The 24,723-nt window shown below is 38.2% G+C and overlaps 2 protein-coding genes across 2 annotated transcripts in view; one reads left to right on the top strand and one right to left on the bottom strand.

Moving 5' to 3' along the window:
• LOC134656247 (A disintegrin and metalloproteinase with thrombospondin motifs 7) overlaps window positions 1-9,591 on the top strand; it is a 123,820-nt gene extending 114,229 nt beyond the window's left edge. The window contains exons 10-20 of the mRNA XM_063511753.1: window positions 411-487; window positions 661-833; window positions 1,331-1,518; window positions 3,741-3,877; window positions 4,544-4,675; window positions 5,473-5,621; window positions 6,836-6,957; window positions 7,974-8,088; window positions 8,492-8,651; window positions 8,998-9,143; window positions 9,433-9,591. Of these exons, the coding sequence (XP_063367823.1) occupies window positions 411-487; window positions 661-833; window positions 1,331-1,518; window positions 3,741-3,877; window positions 4,544-4,675; window positions 5,473-5,621; window positions 6,836-6,957; window positions 7,974-8,088; window positions 8,492-8,651; window positions 8,998-9,143; window positions 9,433-9,567 (1,534 nt within the window). The 3' untranslated portion in view covers window positions 9,568-9,591. The remainder of the gene's footprint in view (window positions 1-410; window positions 488-660; window positions 834-1,330; window positions 1,519-3,740; window positions 3,878-4,543; window positions 4,676-5,472; window positions 5,622-6,835; window positions 6,958-7,973; window positions 8,089-8,491; window positions 8,652-8,997; window positions 9,144-9,432) is intronic.
• Window positions 9,592-13,635: 4,044 nt separating this feature from the next.
• LOC134656271 (G kinase-anchoring protein 1-like) lies at window positions 13,636-23,338 on the bottom strand. Its single transcript, XM_063511790.1, has 7 exons — window positions 23,213-23,338; window positions 22,832-23,016; window positions 20,666-20,779; window positions 19,694-19,877; window positions 18,665-18,970; window positions 17,064-17,203; window positions 13,636-13,806 (listed from the first exon to the last, which is right to left on the bottom strand). Exons 2-7 carry the CDS (start codon window positions 22,982-22,984, stop codon window positions 13,720-13,722), a joined length of 984 nt encoding a protein of 327 aa, XP_063367860.1. The 5' UTR covers window positions 22,985-23,016; window positions 23,213-23,338; the 3' UTR covers window positions 13,636-13,719.
• Between the last annotated feature and the right edge of the window lie 1,385 nt (window positions 23,339-24,723).

The raw sequence follows: 24,723 nt of genomic DNA on the forward strand, positions 1-24,723 counted from the left end.
ATTTGTCATTAAAATGTCAATACTCATGAATGGTAGGATTATAAATCGGAGCCGAAGTTTAAACACGTACCTAATCAATTTTGTTAACAAATCGCTTTCAGAATTTATGATAGGCGTTGAGATTTTAGATTACACAATCTGCTTTACTATTTTATTACAATAAAGGTGCTGTAGGTTCAGCCAACAGTTATTGAAAAATCGTAGCGATTTTTCAGACCATATAAGGTTGCTAAAAATATGAATAATCCATCGATTCAAAACCTGATTAAATAACTTTTGCTCGATAAAAAAAACTTACGGTGCCTTAAAGCTATAAATAGCAGTCACCTTTGTATTCATAATGATCTTTAATTAATAGTTATCATTCTAGCTGTGGCAATTAATATTTATACCTACTATTTTTGTTGCAGCAATGGATTTGGAGAGTGCTTGGGCGATGAACCGTCTACTGAAATTGACAAGTACAAATATCCAGAACTCCCCGCAGGTAAGTGCATAACCTATTGATATTTTAAAAATTTAGTCCATTTATTCTTTTATATCTATTTACATAAAAAACGGCGCTTATGCGTGGTGTCCTTGATTATTCGTATCTACTTCCCAATGTGGCTCCTGTTACTCATTGTGACATTACTTGCTGAACACTGGTACCGTTTGCAGGAGTAATGTACGACGCGACGAAGCAATGCGTGCTCCAGTTCGGGACGGACGCGACCGTGTGCACCGGGACAGATCCTGAGGAGCTGTGCCAGCATCTCTGGTGTCTCGTCAACGGGACCTGCAAGTCCATGCTGCGGCCTGCCGCCTCGGGCACCACTTGCGGAGTCGATATGGTAATGATCTTAGAAGCTCTCAAAAACCTCATTACCTAAGAGCCTTTATTAATTTTTCACGTTTACTAACGTCATTAACTAAGCAAAGACCCTCTGGTATTTTTAAATAAAAGTATGATGGGCGGCAGAATTAAGTCGTCCAATGTTGAAGGCCGGATTCGAACGCCGTCTTTAGCAATCCGGGCTAACGCCTTGACCCCATGGCCACCCCGCCGCGGTGGAACCCGTCCCAATTTCTCGACTATATGCCATCTTACTAAGACTAGGCGTCTTTGACCAACTCTAAGGGCAAGCAATATTCGCGTGCACCTCCTAAACGAATTCTTTACGAATTCCTTATTCCTTATAGTAGTGTGACTACTTACTTAAAAAACACAATTCAAAATATTTAACAAAATAATTAGATTTGTTCCCGAAGTTGTGAACCGCTATTTAACTTAAACAACTAGGTATTTGAACTAGGGATGCCAACAAACGCTTCTGCTTTTTGTTTACAGTGGTGTCAGAACCAGAAGTGCGTGCCTCGTGAGAGACCGCCGGAGGCCCGAGACGGCGGCTGGGGCGAGTGGTCGGAGTGGAGCGAGTGCTCCCGGACTTGCGGCGGAGGCGTCGAGATCAAGACCAGGGAGTGCGACAGCCCTATGCCGTCCAACAACGGGAAATATTGCGTCGGAGATAGAAGCCGGTACGTAGAGCGTATTGATCTGAAGGTACTTGAAGTGTTCCCCGTTCTCACGGTCTCTCGGCCGCCGGACGCCCGAAACGGCGGCTGAGACGAGTGTCGGAGTGGAGCGAATGTTTTATAACTTGCGACGGAGGCGTCGAGTCAAGACCAGAGAGTGCGACAGCCCTATGCCGTCCAACAACGGCAAATATTGCGTCGGAGATAGAAGCCGGTACGTATCACCTAGAGAAAATATTAAATCATGCCACATACCTACTGCACAGAGGCGTCATAAAGCGAACACAAAGACTTCACCATAGGAAGGTATTTATATGCAATTTTACTTGTAAAATCCTACTACTCGATCAGAAATTTTGTTGCACAAAAGGAACAATGCCTTTTTAACCGACTTCCAAATCTCAAAGAAGGAGGTTATCAATTCGGTTGTATGTTTTTTTTTATTTTTTTTATTTTTTTTTTATGTTTGTTACTCCATATCTCCGTCATTACTGGACCGATTTTGAAAATTCTTTTTTTGATTGTATGTATATGCATACAGATTGGCCCCGTTTTGGTCAAAACCCAGTTCTGATGATGGGATCCATGAGGAATCGAGGGAACTCCTCAAATCTTAAAGGCATACATATAGTGATTTTTGTGTTTTTATCAACAAATCAAGCATATACATTCAGAAACGTGACATTTGATGAAGTGGAACTGCTGATGATGATCAGAACAGAACTCTTCAACGACGCATAGTTCACGTTTGGCGATTTGTCCTCTTCGTTATGTTTGTAAAGCAAGTTAAGTTTTTAAGCCACATTTTTGTCAAGCTCGAGTTCTGATGATGGGATCCATGAGGAATCGAGGGAACTCCTCAAATCTTAAAGGCGTGCGTATAGAGATTTTTGTATTTTCATCAGAAAATCAAGCATTTTTATTAAAAACTGTCGCATTTGATGAAATGGAACTGCTGATGATGATCAGAACAGAACTCTTCAACGACCCATAGTTCACGTTTGGCGATTTGTCCTCTTCGTTATGTTTGTTAAGCAAGTTTAGTTTTCAAGCCACATTTCTGTCAAGCTCGAGTTCTGATGATGAGATCCATAAGGAATCGAGGGAACTCCTCAAATCTTAAAGGCATACATATAGTGATTGTTGTGTTTTAATCAACAAATTAAGCATATACATTTAAAAAGTAACATTTGAGGAAGTGTAACTGCTGATGATGACCAGAACGAAACTCTTTAACGACGCATAGCTCGCGTTTGGCGATTTTTCCTTTTCGTTATGTTTGTTAAGCAAGTTAGGTTTTTAAGCCATATTTATGTCAAGCTCAAGTACTGAACATGGGATCCATGAGAAATCGAGGGAACTCCTCAAATCTTAAAGGCACACGTATAGAATTTTCTGTATTTTCATAATAAAATAAAGCATTAACATTAAAAACTGTCGCATTTGATGAACTGGAACTGCTGATGATGATCAGAACAGAACTCTTCAACGACGCATAGTACATGTTTGGTGATTTCGAATTTCGACTTTGACTTGGACTGGGACCCGGACTCGGATCCAGATCCGGCCTCGTACCCGGATCCGGTTCGGACCCGGACCCGGACCTGGACTCGGACTCGGACCTGGACTAGACCCGGACTCGGACCCGGACTCGGACACAGACCTTGACCCGGAAAACCACTATGATACCTAAACTAAACAAACTACTATGATTACCTACCATAAAATGTAGGTATAAAGTATGATGAGGCCAAACCCCTCCCGCTCAAACCCCCGTACACCGCACCGCATGCGCCGTTAAGTGGGTTAGGTTAGGTTTGAACTGCTATCCTCACAGAACCGAACAAAAGTGGGTTAGGTTAGGTTAGAACTGCGAGCCTTACAGAAACGAAATGCTACTAGAAAAGTGGGTGGTTTTACCTCCTTTTCTACATAGCGCACCATCTACAATAATCTTTCACCGGGCCGCATAGAAGTCGGTTTTTTTTTCTTAAAAATTATTGTTTAACAGATTAAAAGGTTCAAGCAGAAAAAATTACCTCAGAAAAAATCAAGTATAAGTACAGTCGCCATCAGATATATCGGAGCGGCCAAGGTGTTCACAATATCTGAACAAGCACTCTAAGGCCTTGACAATAGAGGTTGTGAGCACCTTGACCGCTCCGATATATCTGATGGCGAATGTACCTATCTATACCCAATTTAATAAAACTTGTGTATTGCAGATACCGCACGTGCAACAGAGAAAAGTGCCCCATAAACGAACCGTTGTTCAGAGACGTCCAGTGCGCGAAGTACAACAACAAGACGGACAAGAACAACGACACCGTCATTGCTGATTGGGTGTCGTTTTATGACCAAGGTTAGTACTTACCAAACACATTTATTAAGGTGAAAACACACTTATCCCACGTACGCAACGTATGTAATGCATTATGACATGAACCCTGAAATTTGTATGCTTAGAAACATACTTGTCATACGCCACGCAACGCATGACAAGTATGGTTCTAAGACTTCTAAGCATACAACTTTCAGGGTTCAGATTGTCATAATGCATTGCATACGTTGCGTACGTGGGATATGTGTGTTTTCGCCTTTAATGTTGAAGTTCATTGCAAATAAGCGTTGGCTAAATCCCTAAATTAGCCTTTATAACATAACTTCGCCTTAACATAAGGAATGGTCCATGGTTTAGACTTTAGAACAATGTCTAAGATAGTGATAGTTTATTATTCAAGTAGGCATATATACTCGTATTACAATACGCTTATGAACGCCAAGTAAAGCTACACCGGCTCTAACCCTACACCTCTGCCTCGAGAAGATTTAAATCCCCCCTGAATTGTAAGGGGGTATCCCAATATGGGACCGGCAAAAAACTTGGCGGAACAAATCTTTTCAGTACTTTTCTCTTAGACACAGGCCAGGGCCCTGGATAGGCCCTTGCCAAAAGCGCCTACGTTTAATTGTTGCCGGCCTTTCCCATTGTAACAGGCATTATTTAACCAGCCATCTCGTTTTGCAGACAAACCATGCGAGCTGCAGTGCGTGCCGCGCAACAGCAACGATTACGAAATACTGCCGGGATACGTGGCCGATGGGACGCCTTGCTGGCAGACAATCGCCGGCAGAAATTCGCGCGACATGTGCATATCTGGTAAGTACCGTGTATATCTTACCCAATAGCATTACGATCGAGATACTGCCGGGCTACGTGGCCGACGGGACGCCATGTAGGCAACCATTGCCGGCAGAAATTTGCGCGACATGTGCATATCTGGTAAATACCGTGTAGATACCTACAATTACGATTACAAGCAGTAGCTCGGATACGGGGCTGACGCGACGGGACACCTAACTGGCCGACCATCGCCGACAGAAATTCACGAGACATGTGCATATCTGGTAAGTACCGTGTATATCTTACCCAATAGCATTACGATCGAGATACTGCCGGGCTACGTGGCCGACGGGACGCCATGTAGGCAGACCATCGCCGGCAGAAATTCGCGCGACATGTGCATATCTGGTAAGTACCGTGTATATCTTACCCAATAGCATTACGATCGAGATACTGCCGGGCTACGTGGCCGACGGGACGCTTCGCTGGCAGACCATCGCCGGCAGAAATTCGCGCGACATGTGCATATCTGGGGACCGATTTTTGAATTTCTATCGCTCGATTTCGTCACTCGAAAATCGGAGGAAAACGGCGAAATGCTGATTTTTGAAATACGAGCGACAGAAATTTGCAATCTAGTGGTATTGACCACTCGATTTCAATTCTAATAGTAGAATTTAAATGCCTAGTAGTGGAGATATTATTGAATGAAATACACGAAATCGAGTGGTCGAAATTCAAAAATCGGCCCCCTGGTAAGTACCGTGTACATATTTACCTACGATTACGAGATACCTACTGCCCGGATACTAACGATAAGTCTCTTGTTTCAGGCGTGTGCTACAAGGTGGGGTGCGATTGGAACGTAGGCTCGGATCTAGAGGAGGACGCGTGCGGCATCTGCGGAGGGGACGGCTCGGCCTGCAAGACTGTTCAGGGCATCTACAGCAAGGGCACCACTAAACAGTCCGGCTTTACTGAGGTAAGGCGTTTCACCTATAGGATCATTTGCAAGGCTCGGAAAAACGCTCGTCATTTTGAAAACAAAAGGATCCATTTACGAGTCGACAGTGTTCGTTTACGGTCATTGGGGCATATTTGACCGTGGTTATGCAGAAAACGACCAACTCAATTTTTTTATCAATGCAGAAAGCGACTAAATCCACTGAGTTAGAGTGTATGTCACTTTGACAAAAATAAAAAGTTGGTCGCTTTCTACAGAACTACGGTCATTTATTATTATTATTATTATTATTTATTATTCATATAACAATACAAGATTGTGTTCGAATATTAACATTAATGTACAATAAAATAACTAGAATTAGAATTAAATAGCAATAAAAATACATGTCAAAAAAAATAACTCATCTTAAATAATAATTATACAATACAATACACAGCATACATTAGCAATTATACAGCAGTAACATTGAATTTAAAAATATCTATTAGATAATCATAAAAAAAAAAATCGTATTATAAATAATTTAATCGTTGACATTGGTATAAAGAAGTCTGTGTTGTACCATAAGAGTGCTCACTCCATACATCAGTTCAGACTATTAATTTCAGTGTCTACATCTAGCATCGAGTAGCGGAACTATCAGTACTGCTACATCTATTGTCAAGTAGCAGTACTGATAGTTCCGCTACTCGATGCTAGATACTAATAGTCTTTTTGGTACTAAAACTGATGTATGGAGTGAGCACTCTATGTATTTTTTTCTCTATGGTTGTACGGAACAGGGTGATGTTTTCAAAATGACGGGCGTTTTTCCGAGCCTTGATCTTTTGTCACTAGAGTCAGAATTCAATAACTATGATGACTCGCGCTGCCCTCATAGTATTTATGAAGTAATGTATTCACTTGTAGATATGTTGCGAGCACATACACTCCTTTTTTTGGGCAGTCGTGTAATATACCTCTACAAACAATAATATACAGCACAACCATTTAAGTCAGAGATTGGCACCGTATTGCGCGGTGAATTACTAGTTAAATAAAAACTAAGTTGCAGTTTTGGCACTAAGTCGAATAAAGAGCATCAGTACCTACTTAACCTACTTTTACTCGCAAGTAGAAAAGATTGTAACTGCTCGGTCCCAAATTCTATATTTTCTTGTGACTGGCAAAAGACGAAATATGTATTAGGCATAAACATGCATTGTTCATATAATAGGTTTTTTTTTCAGGTTGCCGTGATACCAGCCGGTTCAAGAAACGTGAAGATCCAAGAGAAAGTGAGCCCGGGAAATTACATTTCTATTGGAAGTGCACGAACGAGAAAACTTCTTCTGAACGGAGGCGGAGCTCGGTAAGAAAATCAATCACTTGACAAAACCGAGCTGGCAGTATCCAATGACCATTACCTCCACCTCCAACAAAAAAAACCGGCCAAGTGCGAGTCGGAGTCGCGCACGGAGGGTTCCGCACCATCAACAAAAAATAGAGCAAAACAAGCAAAAAACGGTCACCCATCCAAGTACTGACCCCGCCCGACGTTGCTTAACTTCGGTCAAAAATCACGTTTGTTGTATGGGAGCCCCACTATGATAATACTATTACTTATTCTGTGGCCCCACTTAAATCTTTATTTTTTTCTGTTTTTAGTATTTGTTGTTATAGCGGCAACAGAAATACATCATCTGTGAGAATTTCAACTGTCTAGCTATCACGGTTCGTGAGATACAGCCTGGTGACAGACGGACGGACGGACGGACGGACGGACAGCGGAGTCTTAGTAATAGGGTCCCGTTTTTACCCTTTGGGTACGGAACCCTAAAAACAATTTATGGCAATCGATTTCCATCGATTCGCTACGGACGCCTTGCTTTCATGGTACCTATGCTAGTTTACGGTGTTCAACGGGGTTTTTTATAAGTTTTCGTGTATGAGCTTTTATGTAGTTTCACATTTCTCTTGTAGATGACCAAATTTTGCAAGAAAATTATATGCTCGTCAACGATAGTTTGGAATGAAAATGAAACTTGAGTAGGATTTCTATAGATACTTTTTACTTCCTGTGGCGCCCTGTTTGTGAATCTTCCGTTAGCGGTAGGTGCCATCGGTCTCTATAAGTCCTTACAATTCTTCAGTACTTTTCGTTCAAACACGGCTAGGTTTTGTTCGATTTTCTGAGTCAGACTAAGAGTTAATAATGTTAATATACTTGGTCAAGCAGATCTTGCCAGTAGAAAAAGGCGGCAAATTTGAAAAATGTAGGCGCGAAGGGATATCGTCCCATAGAAAATTTGAATTTTGCGCCTTTTTTTACTGACAAGATAAACTTTTTTTACTGAATATTGAATGTTTTTATTGTATTTCTTTCAGTAATGCTACTCTGACCGAGTACTTTGTGGCTGGCTCCCAGGCGATCTACGAAAGAGACCGCGACTGGGAGAAAGTGCAGATAGTGGGACCGATTCTAGAGGATATTAAAGTTTATGTAAGTACCTTAATCACAACTCGTCAAATTCGTACCTAGTCAGTAGTCACGGGTGAGAAAGCTTGATGATGATGTAAAAGTTGTAGGAACACAATTAAATAAAAATATAAAGAAACAGAAATAACTATAAATATACATAACTATAAAATCCATATAAATGTAAAACACATGTTTAAAACAGTATTGGGACACAAATACTTAATGAATATATGTTTAACCTAAAGCGTAGGTAGGTATATCGTAAATCATTAAATGTGTTGAGTACTACTAGTGATGTTCAGTTATGAAAGTAGGTAAGTACCGGGAATTCTCGCAAGACGGGTAATTTCCCGGTAACGTACCAAGTATCAAAGTTATGAAAGTGGAATTGTTTCCACTAGTTTTACCTTGCGATTTGTTACAGCAACGAATTTACCGCGGCAACCATCGCAACCCCGGAGTGAACTACCAGTATACCGTCAGCAAGAGATACCGGTACCGGCTCAGCGATTGGTCGCCGTGCAGCGCTACGTGCGGTCGCGGCCGCATGTACCGCCAGCACGAGTGCGTCACTGACAATGGCCGTGAGTACCTATATGTACTGGGTTTCTAACCTATTGCACTTCCGAAAATAACTGTCCGATGTTTCATTTGACCCAAAGCGTTTTACCGGTACATAGTGGGCTGTATCTACCGGTCATGGACAATCTAGCTCCACTTACTGTCATATCTTCATTACACATAATGCAACCGGTATACCGTGCGCAATATCGGTACCGACTCGGCGAATGGTTACCGTACATACGAGTACAAGCTTATTTGTCATTTTTGAATCATTCCACTTTACTCAATTTGGGAAATTAAAAGCTATGGACTGGACTCATTTAACTCATTATGATTTTCATAAAATTAAATTATTATTGTTAACAGACAAGGTGGATCCGTCACATTGTGACCAACAAGAGCAGTTCAGCAGGGAGGCGCTCGTGCAAATATGCATGCGATCGCCGTGCACCGTGCGCACGCACTGGCGCGTCGACTCGTGGCAGCGGTGCAACACCTCCTGTAGAATACCGGTAAGGATTTGGCAATACGGGTAATACTAACTGCTAACTCAGTATAGAGTCGATTTCCTACGCATGCACGATGATGACAGCCACCGAACTTCAATAGCCTATTAAACTAGGAGTCTCCAAATGGGGATTGTTGGTCAAGTCTAGTCCATGGCATCGACAGCAGCCATAAAAAACGTGTTTTGGCTAACACGAATTTATCCAAGGTGCCAAGTGGGAAAATTAGAAAATAAATTGAAGGGTAGCGCTAATTGCTTAGGCCAGGTTAGTTAATACCTTTTATTTCTTATAGGGAAAGGAGCCAACGAAGAACAGACGAGTTTACTGCGTGGACAACCTGACGGGCCAGCGGCGAAATGACGCCGACTGCGACCTTGCTATGAAACCGATGTCGACTATCATCTGTGCTGACATACCGCCATGCTAAAGGAACCGTACATATGCAATGAGAGCCAGTCTGAGATGCAGTCTTGTTTTTATCACTTACAGTGGATAACTCAGGACACGATAAGTAATAGAAACGAGACCGTAATAAGCCACTTGGGTGCGGTTTCTGAGTCAGTAAACTCTTTAATAAGTTCACGGCACAATTATTGCCAAAATCTTCGTGTAACACGAACAAAAACTTTGAGCACTTTAAAGTCTCCAACTAAATCAGAGTAGTGTGTTGTGTAATCAAATAATAAGTGAAATAGTGACACTAAGGACAATGCAACTTTATAATCGTGAAATCGAAATGAACATTCAGCGAATAAGCGCTAGTGGACTCGTTATGTGAACCAGTGAAGTGTTTTTGTGTTTGGAATGTAAAAACCCATCGAATAAGGTTACGCGTTAGCGCTATGCGTGCCTAAGCTTCGGACGAATCTCGCAGGGAACCCACATAAGGCCATTTCATTTCATTTATTTATAGCAATTAAATAAAATGAAATGAAATTTCCAATACGACTATACTGCCATATTACGTAAGAAATTACTAGTTTTAACATAGTCTTCGCTTAGTTATTAAACTACTAATACATAATTATATATTCTGTAACATCAGTATTAAAATGGTGTATTTATATCTTTAAATAATTCAGATAAACGTAATGTGCGAAGTGATTAGATACTTTAAATTTTGGACCAAAAATATCTTAAGCAATCAAATTCACGTTGCCATAGGTAATCGCGATTACTGCCAATTACTTTTGTACGACTAACCCCACTTGCATTAACTATACTCACCTGTGTTATACCTAATACTATACCTGAAAACCAGAACAATAATAAGAACAACTCAGCTACTTTTAGACTAAGTTGTTATAAAAACGGCAGTCCCTCATTTTACGACTTACCCTGCCCGTAATTATTTCGCAGCCATTTAAAAACTGCCCTTTTGTTACCAATTTCTAGGAAGACGTAAATAATAATTAAAGATTAAAGTTTTTGCAAGTGTGAGATATACATAGTTACATACTAGATGTAAGCTATACTGTATTGTCTCCGATTGTTTCATACATACAATAGTATTAAGATCAAATGTAATGTGTAATAGTAATAAGTGCATTTAGCAAAGAAAATATTAGTTGAAATCTGGGACCGATTACCGGTATTCTTTTCATACAATATAACCTCTCTTTTAATCTAACTATACAACATTATAGGTAACTACTACTACAGCACAAATTCAAATCGAGATATATTTGATATTAAATGAATACCGGTAATGATTCTTACTCTAAATATGACAAAGCCTATGGGAACTTTAACCGCTAGTCAAATCAATGGCATATGTCCTACGTGATGCGATCTGGTCAGTAAAAAATATTTCTAATGCTCATATTATTCCTATTAATACCTACTGTAAAATTCACATTATCTGAATAGCAGTAGGTACCGGTACCTACTGTCAATTGAAAATCCTGTCAGTGTAAGTCAGATCCTGCGTATTAAAATCGGTAGAACGAACGAGTGAACGGCAAAACAAACTTCGGTACCGGGACTGGGTCAAATCTTTTATACTGGGACTTTTCAAAATAGTACCAGCAATTTAAGGGGAAAAATCCTTAGACCGTCGCATCTCTTAGTTAATTTCGCTTAACTATTTGGGACATTTTGAACAATTTTATTAACCTCTTAATTATTAACTATAGTTTCTCCTGTCGTTTTTGTATATAAGCGACTTAACTGTTACCTGCATTTTTGTGTGTGCCCTGAATTTTGAATTCATGCCCGAGAGCAAATGCCTAATAATATTAAGTGTACGTGTCCGTTTAGTTTTCAAGTGACTATGCATAATTGTAACTGTAGTTACGTTTTATTTATCTTATACGTATCTATTTTTTATATTACTATTTGAACTTTCTAAATAAAATGGTGTTAAAAAGGTAGAACTCACTGCATAAGGCCGCCACTTCCAGTACCTCTTAACCACACCACAGGTAAAGCCGTGCGGCTTTACTTATATTATTTATTATACTTATATTAGCTACTTATTAAGTTAGATGAAATTCAAAAAATTTATATTGTCGCACATTTGTTTTCCTTTGTTATATATTCACACATAAAACGATCAACTCTATTTTCTACGCTTTAGGTTCAAATTTGACTGGAAGAAGGATTACTAATTGTCATTTATCGCCGTGTACGGTTACCTAACTACCTACTTTGAGCACTAAAAAGCCCCTTGAGTCTACCACTCGCTCGACCCTTTTATGTGAACTCTATTGCCTAGGTAATAAAGACGACGGCTTGGAGAACATGAGAAGTGGCGCCCTCTGAAGTGAGCAACTAGCAGTTTTAACTCCATTCTAATAGTTACTGATGTTTCAGTTCTAAGATTCGTCAGGAAACTTTTGTCGATTGATTCATATACACAATTTTAATTTTTGTGAAGCTTGAAAATTGCTGTTAGGCAGATGCGTTGTAAATTATATGTAGATAATGAATAGATTTTTTTACATATGAAAATGTCACATTGATGTATTAATTATAATTGTGTATGTAATTAGACATGGCAATAAACTGTGCATTGTTTTACATGAATTTTATTGAACACCTGCTTTTTTAAGTGACAGCTGTCAAGAATTGACCGGTACCATTCTCGTCAGAATCGGGACTAGATTTCCGGTACCGGCCTGGAACCGGGAATTCCCGGTAGCTACCTCGCCACTTTTCCGTAGGAACTCGAACTCGAGACAACTTTACGAGTATTATTTTGTTTTTAGTAGGTGCAGGTTGATTCACGAACGCTGGCACGAATGGAATGAATGAACGAAACTTTCATTGTATGAGTGACACCTTTGTCGGTATATAGTCTTTACCGCAGTTATGCAGAAAGCGACCAACTTGTTTGTCAATACCTAACTTTACATAAATAGTGAATTCGATCCTTTAAAAAAAATGGTTGGTCGCTTTCTGCATAACTACGATCAATTTACAGTCGGTGGCCAAATATAGCTGGTCAACCAAATCTTGTTAGTAAAAAAAGGCGCGAAATTCAAATTTTCTATGGGACGATATCTCTTCTCTTTTTCAAATTTACCGCCCGTTTCTACTGTCAAGATCTGGTTGACCAAGTATATATCGCAACACATCGTTATATCTATGGTAACATTCGACCAGTCCCGCATGTGATATAAACAAAAATAAGTGCTTCATTTTTTCATACAAAATTTATTACGAAAAATCATCATTTGTTCTAATAGTTTAAATCACAGTGAATCTGAGAAGAATTAATATTATAATTAAATGTAAATTATCCCATAACCTTTGAGATCAACACAAAAATGGAGATTGGAGATAGCATACAATTTAAAACCTCCTAACTAGAGTTTTGGATCGAATTTATTTAATGTTATAAGCGATTTACGTTTCATATGCTTTTATAACTTTAACTTTATAATCATATCATGTATCATACATATGTACTTTAAGTTTTACACATAGATGACGTAGAACATATAACATTTTAGGCATACTTACAGAGAAAAAAAAACCACCATGATCTTTGCAAAAAAAATTCGCGGGTGCGATAGGATTCTACTATAATTATAAGTATATAAACTAAACTCTTATATGCTAGAAGAATAATATTTATGAAAATAATATATAAAAACATACTAAATAGGTGTTTTGTAATAGTACATAAAAGAGTATTATATATTTGCATTCTTAAATTGTATAATCATTTAACTTTGCTATGTCGCAAAAAAGCGATATATACTTGGTCAACCAGATCTTGACAGTAGAAAAAGGCGCGAAATTCAAATTTTCTATGGGACGATATCCCTTGGCGCCTACATTTTTCAAATTTGCCGCCTTTTTCTACTGTCAAGATCTGCGGGCTCAGCACGGTTCCATTTTTATCGACTATCACTATGCCTGTCACTTTCGCACTTACATACTTGTTAGAACGTGACAGGCATGGTGATAAACGATAAAAATGCGACCGTGCTACTAGGGCTGGTTGACCAAGTATAACCGTTTATACAAATCAAAATAATAAAATTCGTTTCTGTAAATTAGGCATTTATTTCTATATCTTTTACTATCACTTTAGTTTCTTTATATCTTTTATAAATTAATTACTCTATTCTCATGCAGTCCCAGAACTTGATTCTTTTGTTATTAGGGCTTCGGAGGAGACGTCAAAACGTATGTGTTTCTTCTTTGTGTTATTTTTCTGTAACAATAATAAAGTATTACTGCAATGTTTTGCCGCCAGAGTGCAGCACTAGTGACTTAAGTATACCATAGAGTAACTTATAACATACTGTACCTTAACCTGTCATATCCCAAGGGCTCAAATATGAGCCGTAAATAAATTTTCCAGATTTCCCACGATTTTCAAAACTCCCAGTGGCTCAAATGTGAGCCATACTGGGAGACAACGACAAAATTAGTTTTCGGGTCGCGGGATCGGACAGGTTAAACTGTTTTTTGCGTCCAGGAACAGAAAGTTGAATTCCTAAAATGTTGAAATCCTGAAATGTTGACTTTCCCAGAATGTAGATTTTTTTTAGTTTCGCAAAATGTTGAATTCTTGTAATGTTGAAATATTAAAAAGTTGTCTCAAAATGTATACTTTCCCGCAAGGTTTTTTTTTTCAAGAAACATTTCCTCCTGAACTTAACTAGACTATTTCTAGGCGGTTTGCCCTTCGGGCATCTGAAGCTACCTAACGAACCTAACCTACCTACCTATTGATTTAGTCTGATATCCATGAAAACATTATACTTTGGGGAAAAAAGCGTAGGTAGGTAGGTTAAGTAGCTTCAGGTGCCCGAAGGGCAAACCGCCTAGAAATTGAGAAATCAACATTTAGAGATTTAGCATTTTGAGAATTCAGCATTTTGAGAATTCAACATTTTAAGACATTAGGTTTCATGTAATGCCTTTGTAAATATTGTAAATATATATTAAATAAATAAAATCTTCAGTTTTCATATGTAAAAATAAAATGTTATCGAGGTTTTAAGAATTCAACATTTTGAGATTAAACATTTTGAGAATCCAACATTTCGATAATTCAACATTATGAGAATTCAACTTTCTGTTCCTGGAGGGTTTATTGACAAGTTTTCACAGACAATCAAATATGACATTGATACATCAAGGCCGTTTGTGTTCAAAGGGTCTACCGGGAAACGCGAAATCGAAACTCAGCTACCTGCCTCTTTATCACTCGAATATGCAAGAGTGATAGAGAGGTTCTTAGATAACACAATTTCGACTCTCTTCGTTTGTCGTAGACCCTTAGATTGTGAGTTATTGTGGGAGTGACGCCACCTACGCAGAGTTTTGCGTAATATTCCCTATATGTAAAACATATATTTAGTGTGTTGTTGGATATAAGTTTTTTAGGCAATGTAATTTGACGCGTATGATTCATGTCATGTCAATCTGTTGGCTTAAAGAGTTTATATTTGAGAGAATACAGTGTAGGTACATTCACCTGCAATAATAATTATGTTAAACAACGAAGGCCGCAAAAATATCTGACACCATCTTATTTGTAGAGCCTTAAGGGCGTGTTACATAATTTTGGGGCCTTCGAAGTTTAACATATTATTGCAGGTGTAGGTACTTTCACACACTTTCAAGAATGAAGCAATAGCAGGCGTGTCTCACTCCGCGATTTCGTCGCTTTGCTACAGGTAGCTAAAAGTACATCTGTTCGGCCCCAATTTTGGGGAAAGCCATAAGCCGCGCGTGGCGCTGTCGCCACCTAGCGGCCATATCTGTGCTGATCGTAACAGACGCGTTTTCGTTAGAGAGTGAGTCTTCTGTACTTAGTACTATTATTTATTCTGTGGCAATAGATATATTTATGTTTTATTTAATGCGAATAACTATTTTTAATTAGATAACGTTACAATGGCGATGCAAACCGCAACAGCCAGCGAAACGTGCCGCCGCATTCTAAAATGAACCTTAATAATAAAGGTGAATGGTTTAGTTTGAAGTCGACGTACAGTTTCGCCGCTTCTCGAAAAATCTTCAAATTGAACCTTTCTGTTTTAACAATACGGTTCAATTTAGAGTACGGGAAATGTGCCGCATCTTTCGTTCGGAATTGGTACTATAGTTATAGGGTCCTAACCTCTGTTATATATATTTTATTATATCACAGATATTAAAATGACAGTTTAATTGGCCAATTTACCACCGTCCTGCTTTTTCAACGCTTATGCAATCATCTTTTTTACTGAAATAACGGATCGGTCGAAGAAATTGGGGCGATTTAAATTACGTCATATTAGCGGACGCAAAAAGACGGCCGTCTTTACGGTGACGACATGTGAAAACTTCCTCGGCGTCATAACACAGCGTCAGCCACTAAGGCACAAACGAAACGTATCCGGGAGAGAAAATGGACGACTTTAATTTAGCTTTAATAATTTACTTGGAGGATGAACTATCAGAACTCAGAAGAGAAAAATAATTGTAGTGCGGAAGATCACTTATTGAAACCTCGTGGTACAGAAGGTGCATTTGAGATTTTAGTACAAATGGCTTCACCGTTATCGTTCACCAAACTATCGACACCGTCAAGACGGCCGTCATGCAAATGGCGGCCGTTACGGTGTCAATCACCGCCCTCTAGGAAACCGCGCCATTTAGTTTACATAGACACCGTTCTAGTGACGTCATTCACCGCTATATGACGGCACCGCTTTCCGAGGAAACCAGAACTTTAAGGGTAACTTTCCTACCGACGCGATATCGCGTCCTTGGGACTCGAGGGGTTAAGATATAATAGGGATGTTGACATGAATCGCGAATATATAATATGTTATGTTTTTACCATAGCAGGGAATATTAGAACGCGGAAAATCATATTTTGCAAGTGTAAATATGCGTAATAAATTAATTAAAAATAATCAAAAGTATTTAAAATAATGCCCAGTACCACGTGACTGCAAACGCCAATCGGAGCGCGTGACGTAATCACAGTGGAATCACCAAAGACAAGTTATAAAACCTGCCTAAATGTCTACAGATTATCGTACCGAAACGCGATCTTGGTGCGGTGCGGCGCACGAATCGATAGTGTGTAAGGGGGTGCGTTAAGGACAGGCCTGCCTTTAAGTTCTCGCTCTAACTTAAAGGCAGCTATAAGTTAGAGCGAGAAAGAAGGTCGCTGTCCGATGCGGTAGTGTGTTAAGGCTTTAAAAAAAATTGTCAGTTGCCATAAAAAGAATTTAAAAAAATGACTGACAGCAGTTTGTTTAAAACGCCGTTACGTCATCAAGGTCACGTGACAGTTTGGAGCGTTTAGGTGCGAAATTTAAACACGAAACTTATTATACATGTTTTTTTATTCAAAATTAATGAATATATTTTTTTAATATTTTTTTCTGTAATTATTACGTGTCTATCTACAAAATAAAACCAGTTCCAAAAAATTGTCAACATCCCTGAAATTGTCAATGTTACCTTATCTTTAGCCCGGGGGTCCCCGTTCTTGGAGCGCTCCTTCTCGAGGTCGGTGTGGAGGGACTCGATCTCGGCGGTCAACTCGTTTTGGACAGCCCTTAGCCTTTCCACTTCTACCAATACTTCCGCTTTGTCTTTCACTGGAAAAAAAGTCGTGTCTCGTTAGTAGAGATGCACCGGATATCCGGTTACTATCCGGTATCCGGCCTATCCGGCCGTTATTTTAGTATCCGGCCGGATACCGGAAGTGACCTACTATCTGGCCGGATACCGGATAGTAAAATTAACACATTTTGGGGTAAAAAATGGAATCTAAAAAACAGTCACGGTCATAATCGAATCAGTTTATTCTTTTAAAACAATATTAACTTAATATTTTCTTTAATAAAACAATTTTAATTAAGTTTGATGATCATTAAAAAAACGAGTTATTTGTCTTTAATATTGGAAATCCATCAAAGGCCAATTGTGATACGTAATGACATGATAAAACCCTTTACGATCCTAGAAATGTGTCCGCGCGAACGTTCACTACGGAACAAAACTCAAAACTCAAAATATAGATATAGTTCCGCCGGCCGAATATCCGGCGGCCGGATACCGGATATTCGGCCAGTGTCCAGGCCGGATATCCGGTATCCGGCCAAACAACTATCCGTTGCATCTCTACTCGTTAGTATGGTTGAAATTATTGAATTTTTCAAAGACGCCTATCGAGCGCGGCGCGTCATCGTGAACTATGTCGGAACGGGCGAAGGTTGATTTTAGGCTGTGGACGCACGTCACTTGATGTCTTTAGCGGTTAAAGGGTTAAAATTAGGGATGCACCGACTAGCCGGGAAAGCCGACTAGTCGGGAATGACGACTATCCGGCTTCATTTGTAGTCGGCGATTAGTCGGCGACTAGTCGGGGAAAATGGCCGATTAGTCGGCGCTTTATTATAAGTGACAGAAAAGCAGGGCAAAAAGAAATAAACAATATTTACCATAAGCTTTCACCTATTTTACCCAAATTCCTATTTAGGGTGCTTATGAAAACTTTTGTTCAAATTATTGACCGGGTGGTCGCTTTCTTATGTTCGATTGTGCGGTTGTCGTATTGAAATGTAACCTTACGATTTTTTTATTTATTTTATTTTTACTGTTAGGTACTATATTATAATATTATGATAAATAGCGCGACGAAAGGGGAAAAACGATTGTTTTTTAAGTGAATCTGAACCGAACAGACGAAACTAATGATATGGCCGACTAGCCGACTAATCGGCCATCTGACCGCCGATTAGTCTAAATCAATAGTGGGTACATTAACTAACGTTTTTTTTTTTTTTTTATTGTATGGGATACTTCACGGTCCGTTGATTGTGAATGGAAAATTGTGATTGGCGTAACTAGTCCTAGAAGTGCAACAAAAAACGTGGGGAACTCTAAAGTATATTATTTTATTCGGTAGACTAAAATGACATTTCATAGTATGAACATCATGTGTCATTTCATACTATGAAATGTCATTATAGTCTACCGAATAAAAAAATTAGACTTTAGTAGCTCACTCAACTAGCTGTTTAATAATATATTTTATTATAATATAAGACACTTACTTTCACCCTGCCCTAGTATACTGCACAACTTCTTATTTCTAGACTTGACCGTTAACAATTCTTTTTTCAAATTTAAGACCTCTTCCTTTAATGCATGTATTTCTTGATCTTTCTTTTCCAGCGCGTCAACAAAATGTGCCTTAGTTATATCCGGGGTGTGGTGTCTAGGTTGTGACTTCACTCTGTCTATGATTTTGTCTTTTAGTAATTCGTTCTTTGTCTCTGATTTTACTCTTTCGAAGAACTCTGTGTCGTCTTTAGGCTTTTCGCTTTTGGATTCTGTGGATTTTTCGTCTTCTTGGCTTGCTGGAAATAGGTAAATTATAGCATTAGTTCTCTCAAATACCTATAAGTTTAGGAGTCAATAAAACCTAAATCCCAATAGGGTCCGGTGGCGTAAATTGAAGACACGAAAGTTTTAACACTCTATAGCTGCTTATTCTATTCCATTCAAAAAGAAGCCTTGTGTGTGGACTTCTTTTTAAATGGCATAGGAATGAAATATAATAAGTGTTTGAGTGTTAAAAACGTTATTATACAACGTTCTTAACACTCAAAAACTATCACTTAGAATCTAAGTCTTAGATACTATTTTTTTCTATTGTAATTTTTTTTTGTATTTTGTACAATAATTGTTCTCTTCTCGATTTAACTAACAAGTTTAGTTAAAATAATACAGTAGTTAAAATGAAACAATAATGTAGTTCAATAACTTTCAGTTTGCTTGATTGCTTTGGATAATACGTTTTGTATTTTTTGTATTCTATTAAGTACTTCCCTTTGAGCATATCTGCTTTAATTTATTAGTGGAAACTGTTTTGGCTTGTGTTTTATTAATATTAATTCATATTGTGTAAGATTGAAAGCTGTTTGTTTCCCAATAAAATAAAATAAAAAAATAAAAATAAAATAAAATAAAGAGTACTCCACTTTTATGACACATCGGTGGCAAACAAGCATACGGCCCTCCTCATGGTGCGCGGCCAGCGTAGCCTATGGACACTACATTTTCAGGGGGTGTGTGCTTACTTTTAGATTCATCACCAGCCACCATGTCGTTAAACTGGTCCAGGCTCATCACATTTTTCTTTTTTTGCTTTTTTGTGGATGTGCGGGCAGTTTCTTCTTTCTTCTTTGTAATATCTGTCTCTTTCTTTATCTGCTGGTAGACATCTTTCTTTTCTTCATAGTCTAATTTGGAGAGTAGAATAGCCTGAAAATAATAGCACGTTTTATTGTAGTTGTAAGTTTGTATACAATAAATTTGACATCGTATTCAGCTACAGAGCAAAATCAAAAAGAAAAAAAAAATTAAACTGTTTATTTAAAAAAAAAACTGTACTGTTTTTTGTTTATTAGAAAAAAAGGTCTGGTAGAACCCAAACTAGTAAACCCAAGCCTGTATCATGGGACCCTGGAGTGCAAAGTAAGTTTGACATTAAAACAACATCTTAATTAGATTAAAATTTGTGTTGTCATAATGATATATTTTGTATTTACACAAGAACCATCTAGTGACAATATGGAAATAAATACAATACAAAGATAGTGACAATAAAAAGAATAAAGACTTCTGGATTTGGACTTGGGCCTTGAGATTTGGACTTGAGCTATTCCCACCCGTGTTGTATCCCTGTCAGATTTACGTACGAATTTACAAGTGCAACAGAGAGGAACAACACGTCGAACGTAGTTCGCGATAGAACCTCTGTTACCACCAAGTTGTTACCACTGGTAGCATCTAGGAATAGTTTTTCCCATCTCTTACCAATATTACACACAATAACCCGCTATTTCCAAGCTGATTATTACCTGTTGCAGTTCTTCTTCAAAATTACCATAAATTTACAAATGCAACAGAGAGGCAACACGTCGAACGTGGTTCGCGATAGAACCTCTGTTACCACCAAGTTGTTACCACTGGTAGCATCTAGGAATAGTTTTTCCCATCTCTTACCAATATTACACACAATAACCCGCTATTTCCAAGCTGATTATTACCTGTTGCAGTTCTTCTTCAAAATTACCATCCACGAGTTGTTCATCCTTCTCTTTCCACTGCTCCCACTGGTTGGACGACTGAGCAGCCTGCTTAGGCTTTTTCTTCTTAGCTACCTGCACGTGCACAGCATATCATCATTATTAGCCGGGTCCACACAGAGCGAGCATACGTGTAGACGAGACGTGCCTCAGTTGAGGCACGTCTAGACTGGCAGTTTTCTAAACATCAAACATTCAGCAAGTAGGCCACAAGGGCACTTTTACACGTCAACATAGAATTTACATACAAGCAAAAAAAAAACACAACAATTATGAAATAAATCTAACCGCAAACTAAAGTATTACAATTACATAGAGATGTATAAAGTCTCTAAATGTCGAATTACAAAAAGAAAACTATATATAAAAAAACAAAAAACATACAAAAAGAAAAATTCTGCGCGAGCAGAATGCCTCACACGTATGCTTGCTTTGTGTGGACCCGGCTGTTATGATTTTAGTATATATGTTATACATACATAGTAACTAAAGTTAATTATTGAAAAAAACTGTTTATTTCAGCAATGATTTAGGATTCTTAATCTATTTATATTTAGATTTTTTTTTATTTAAGTCTCACTGAAGCCCCATTTTAATGTCTCAACTGTTTTTAGTCATCCAAAAATAGAAATTGTGAAAAGGGTATAGCCAGGTAAGCATGGCCAAACTGCCCTTAACGAAAAAAACAATTTCCTTTTACTGGATTATTAACCTATATATAAGTAGTGCTTTCACCAAATATTAAGCCTCAAATGCTTCAGATTTAAAAAAAAAATGCAAAAAAAGAAAAATCATTTTTATTTTATTACAGCCAAAGTACTAATCCAATTTCTTTGTAATTTGTGTATGTTGTATATATAATTAAGGTCGCTTTCTGAAAAAAATTATATTGAATTATCTCTTAAAATAATAGTAAAAAATTAAGATGAAAATTTTCAGAAAAATAAAAAAAATACGTGCGAGATAGCGACAGTTATCAAATTTACATATTTTATGTAGAATTTAATAATTTTTAACATATATTTTTTTCAAAAATTAAAATCGGGATTAACAGTGTGAAAAACTCGAATTTGTAACATCCCATAATACTCTCTCTTCATACAAGCAAAGCTAAGTAGTCATAAACGAATGAAGTATATTGTGAACGCAGTCTTTACGAATTTGAATTTAGAATGTGACGTATTTTATTCATCAAAGGAACAGACATTTTTCAATCGTTAACGCTCTGTATAAAATTCGTGCCTATTTTCCTGTTCCCGCGCTTTTTTTTTAAATCTCTGAATGCCGTTCGCCCTAGCCGCATACAGCCACGGAGTTAAGGTCCGCGCTCAGCAAAATAAGTCGCGTTCTAAATTCAAATTGCGTTGGGAATATACCTTTCTAGTATAACGTACAATTTATTTTGTATGAAGAGAAGGTATTATGGGATGTTACAAATTCGAGTTTTTAACACTGTTAATCCCGATTTTAATTTTTGAAAAAAATATATGTTAAACATTATTAAATTCTACATGAAATATGTAAATTTGATAACTGTCGCTATCTCGCATGTATTTTTTTTATTTTTCTGAAAATTTTCATGACAATTTTTTACTACTATTTTAAGAGATAATTCAATATTATTTTTTTCAGAAAGCGACCTTAATTGTATTTACAACATACCCAAATTACAAAGAAATCGGATTAGTAATTTGGCTGTAATAAAATAAAAATAATTTTTCTTTTTTTGCATTTTTTATTTAAATCTGAAGCATTTGAGGCTTAATATTTGGTGAAAGCACTACTTATACATAGGTTAATAATCCAGACAAAGGAAATTGTTTTTTTCGATAAGGGCAGTTTGGCCATGCTTACCCGGCTATACCCTTTATTTCATCAAACGTTTCAGAACAGAAAATACAAATTTTAGCCTGAATTTGTATAAATTAAAAGCTATATTTAAATTTAAAGTTATATTTGTATTAATTAGTTGTTGAGATGTGACTACAGCCAATCATTGCTAGTGATTTTTGCTATGATATACTTTCAAAAATATGAAACCACCTCAAAATTGAAATTCGGAGTAAAAACACAGTAAATTTCATAGAATACTAGTCAATAAAAGTGCTATAATGATCACAAACTTACCTGAGTCTTAGCTGGGACAGGCTTTGCCTTTTTTGCAGGCTCGGCTTTTTTAGCGACGTTATTCTTGACTTTCTTCTTCTGATCATCCGAGCAATAATCTTCGCCTTCCACCATTAGCCCCGCAAAACGCGATTGAACAACAAGACCGGCCATTTTTCAATTTATATTCTTAACAAATTGTAATACTGTAATGGAGCATAAATGGCATAATAGAGTTTATATTAATAACATAGTTTAACATAAATGAAAGCTTGATATGAAACTATAGCAGAGAAACAAAATTTACACAAAAATACATGAATTCTTATAAGAACATTCAGTAACAATAGAGTACATTTAAGACACAAATTAATGATAAAAATACAACGTTACAATACTTACAGGATAGCTTTAAACTATCGTTTATTTTTCTTGTTATGTACGGGTAGAATTTAATCTTTAAAGTGTAAAAACAATGACGGCAAAGTCGGCAAAACCGGAATTTGTAGACGCAAGGAATACTTTCTGTTGTTTCAGTGTTACCATTTGTAACATTGTGTACTCATGTATTTTAATTTCCTTCATTTTGTGAAATAAAAAATTCTGGTACATTTTTTTTTGCCTTTATTTGAATATTTCTTTCATATTCTGTTGATTTATAGAAATTAGAAAACCAGGCTCTAACCGTAAGCCCCCTCCACACTCGTGCGCGAATTGCGGCGCGAAACCGCGAACGCGAGTGTGCAGTCAAGATCTGAGAAATCGACTCCACAGTCGCGTTCGCGGCTTCGCGCCGCTATTCGCGCAGAGTGTGGTGGGGGCTTTATCCCTAGAAATAAAGTGGTATCCAGACGGGACTGATCAAATCAGTTGATTTGATCAGGAAATTGCATTCCATAGATAATTATAGCTGGTCAACCAAATCTTGTCAGTAAAAAAAGGCGCGAAATTCAAATTTTCAATGGGACGATATCCCTTTGCGCCTACATTTTTCAAATTTGCCGCCTTTTTCTACTGTCAAGATCTGGTTGACCAAGTATACTATGAAAATTGACGACATTTATGTGTCCGCATCTGCTGATTCGATCGGAGAATTTCATCAGATTGGCGAAAAATTGTCTTGTCTGGATACCACTTTAATTTAGAAATACAGCAAAAAAAATAAAACAGCCTAAATAAAACAGCGTTTAATTTATTTACTCGAATAAGATTGTATGTGTAAAGCCCCCCATTTACACTCCTACCTAGTCTGCCTCGTTGGGTAGGATTGTGTATGGGGGTTGCGGACTACGAGCCGTCCTACCGTTTAGCCGGACGGCTCGTAGTCCGCAACCCCCATAGGCCCATACACAATCCTACCCAACGAGGCGGACTACAAGGTAGGAGTGTGAATGGGGGGCTTAATAGCCATTTAGACTCTCGCGCGAGCCACGAGACGAGCCGCGAGCCGCGCCACGAAACGCGACTCCACCGCTTACACTCGCGTCTCGTGGCGCGGCTCGCGGCTCGTCTCGTGGCTCGCGCGAGAGTCTAAACGGCTATTATAGAGATAACAGAGGGTTTACCGCGAAAACCGAATTACGCAAATGGCGGGCATCTGTCTCTGTCACTCTAATTACGCCTTTATTGGAGTAAAAGAGAAAGATCCCCGCAATTTGCAATTTTCGGTTTTTGCGGTAGCCCCTCAGACGGTCCGATAGTCTGAGGGCCTACCGCGAACCACGTTCGACGTGTTGCCTCTCTGTCGCACTTGTAAATTCGTACGTAAGTGTGACAGGGAGGCAACACGTCGAACGTGGTTCGCGGTAGGCCCTCTGTTATACTTGGTCAAGCAGATCTTGTCAGTAGAAAAAGGCGGCAAATTTGAAAAATGTAGGCGCGAAGGCATATCGTCCCATAGAAAATTTGAATTT

This window comes from Cydia amplana, chromosome 18 (assembly GCF_948474715.1).
Source record: "Cydia amplana chromosome 18, ilCydAmpl1.1, whole genome shotgun sequence".
Classification (NCBI taxonomy): domain Eukaryota; kingdom Metazoa; phylum Arthropoda; class Insecta; order Lepidoptera; family Tortricidae; genus Cydia; species Cydia amplana.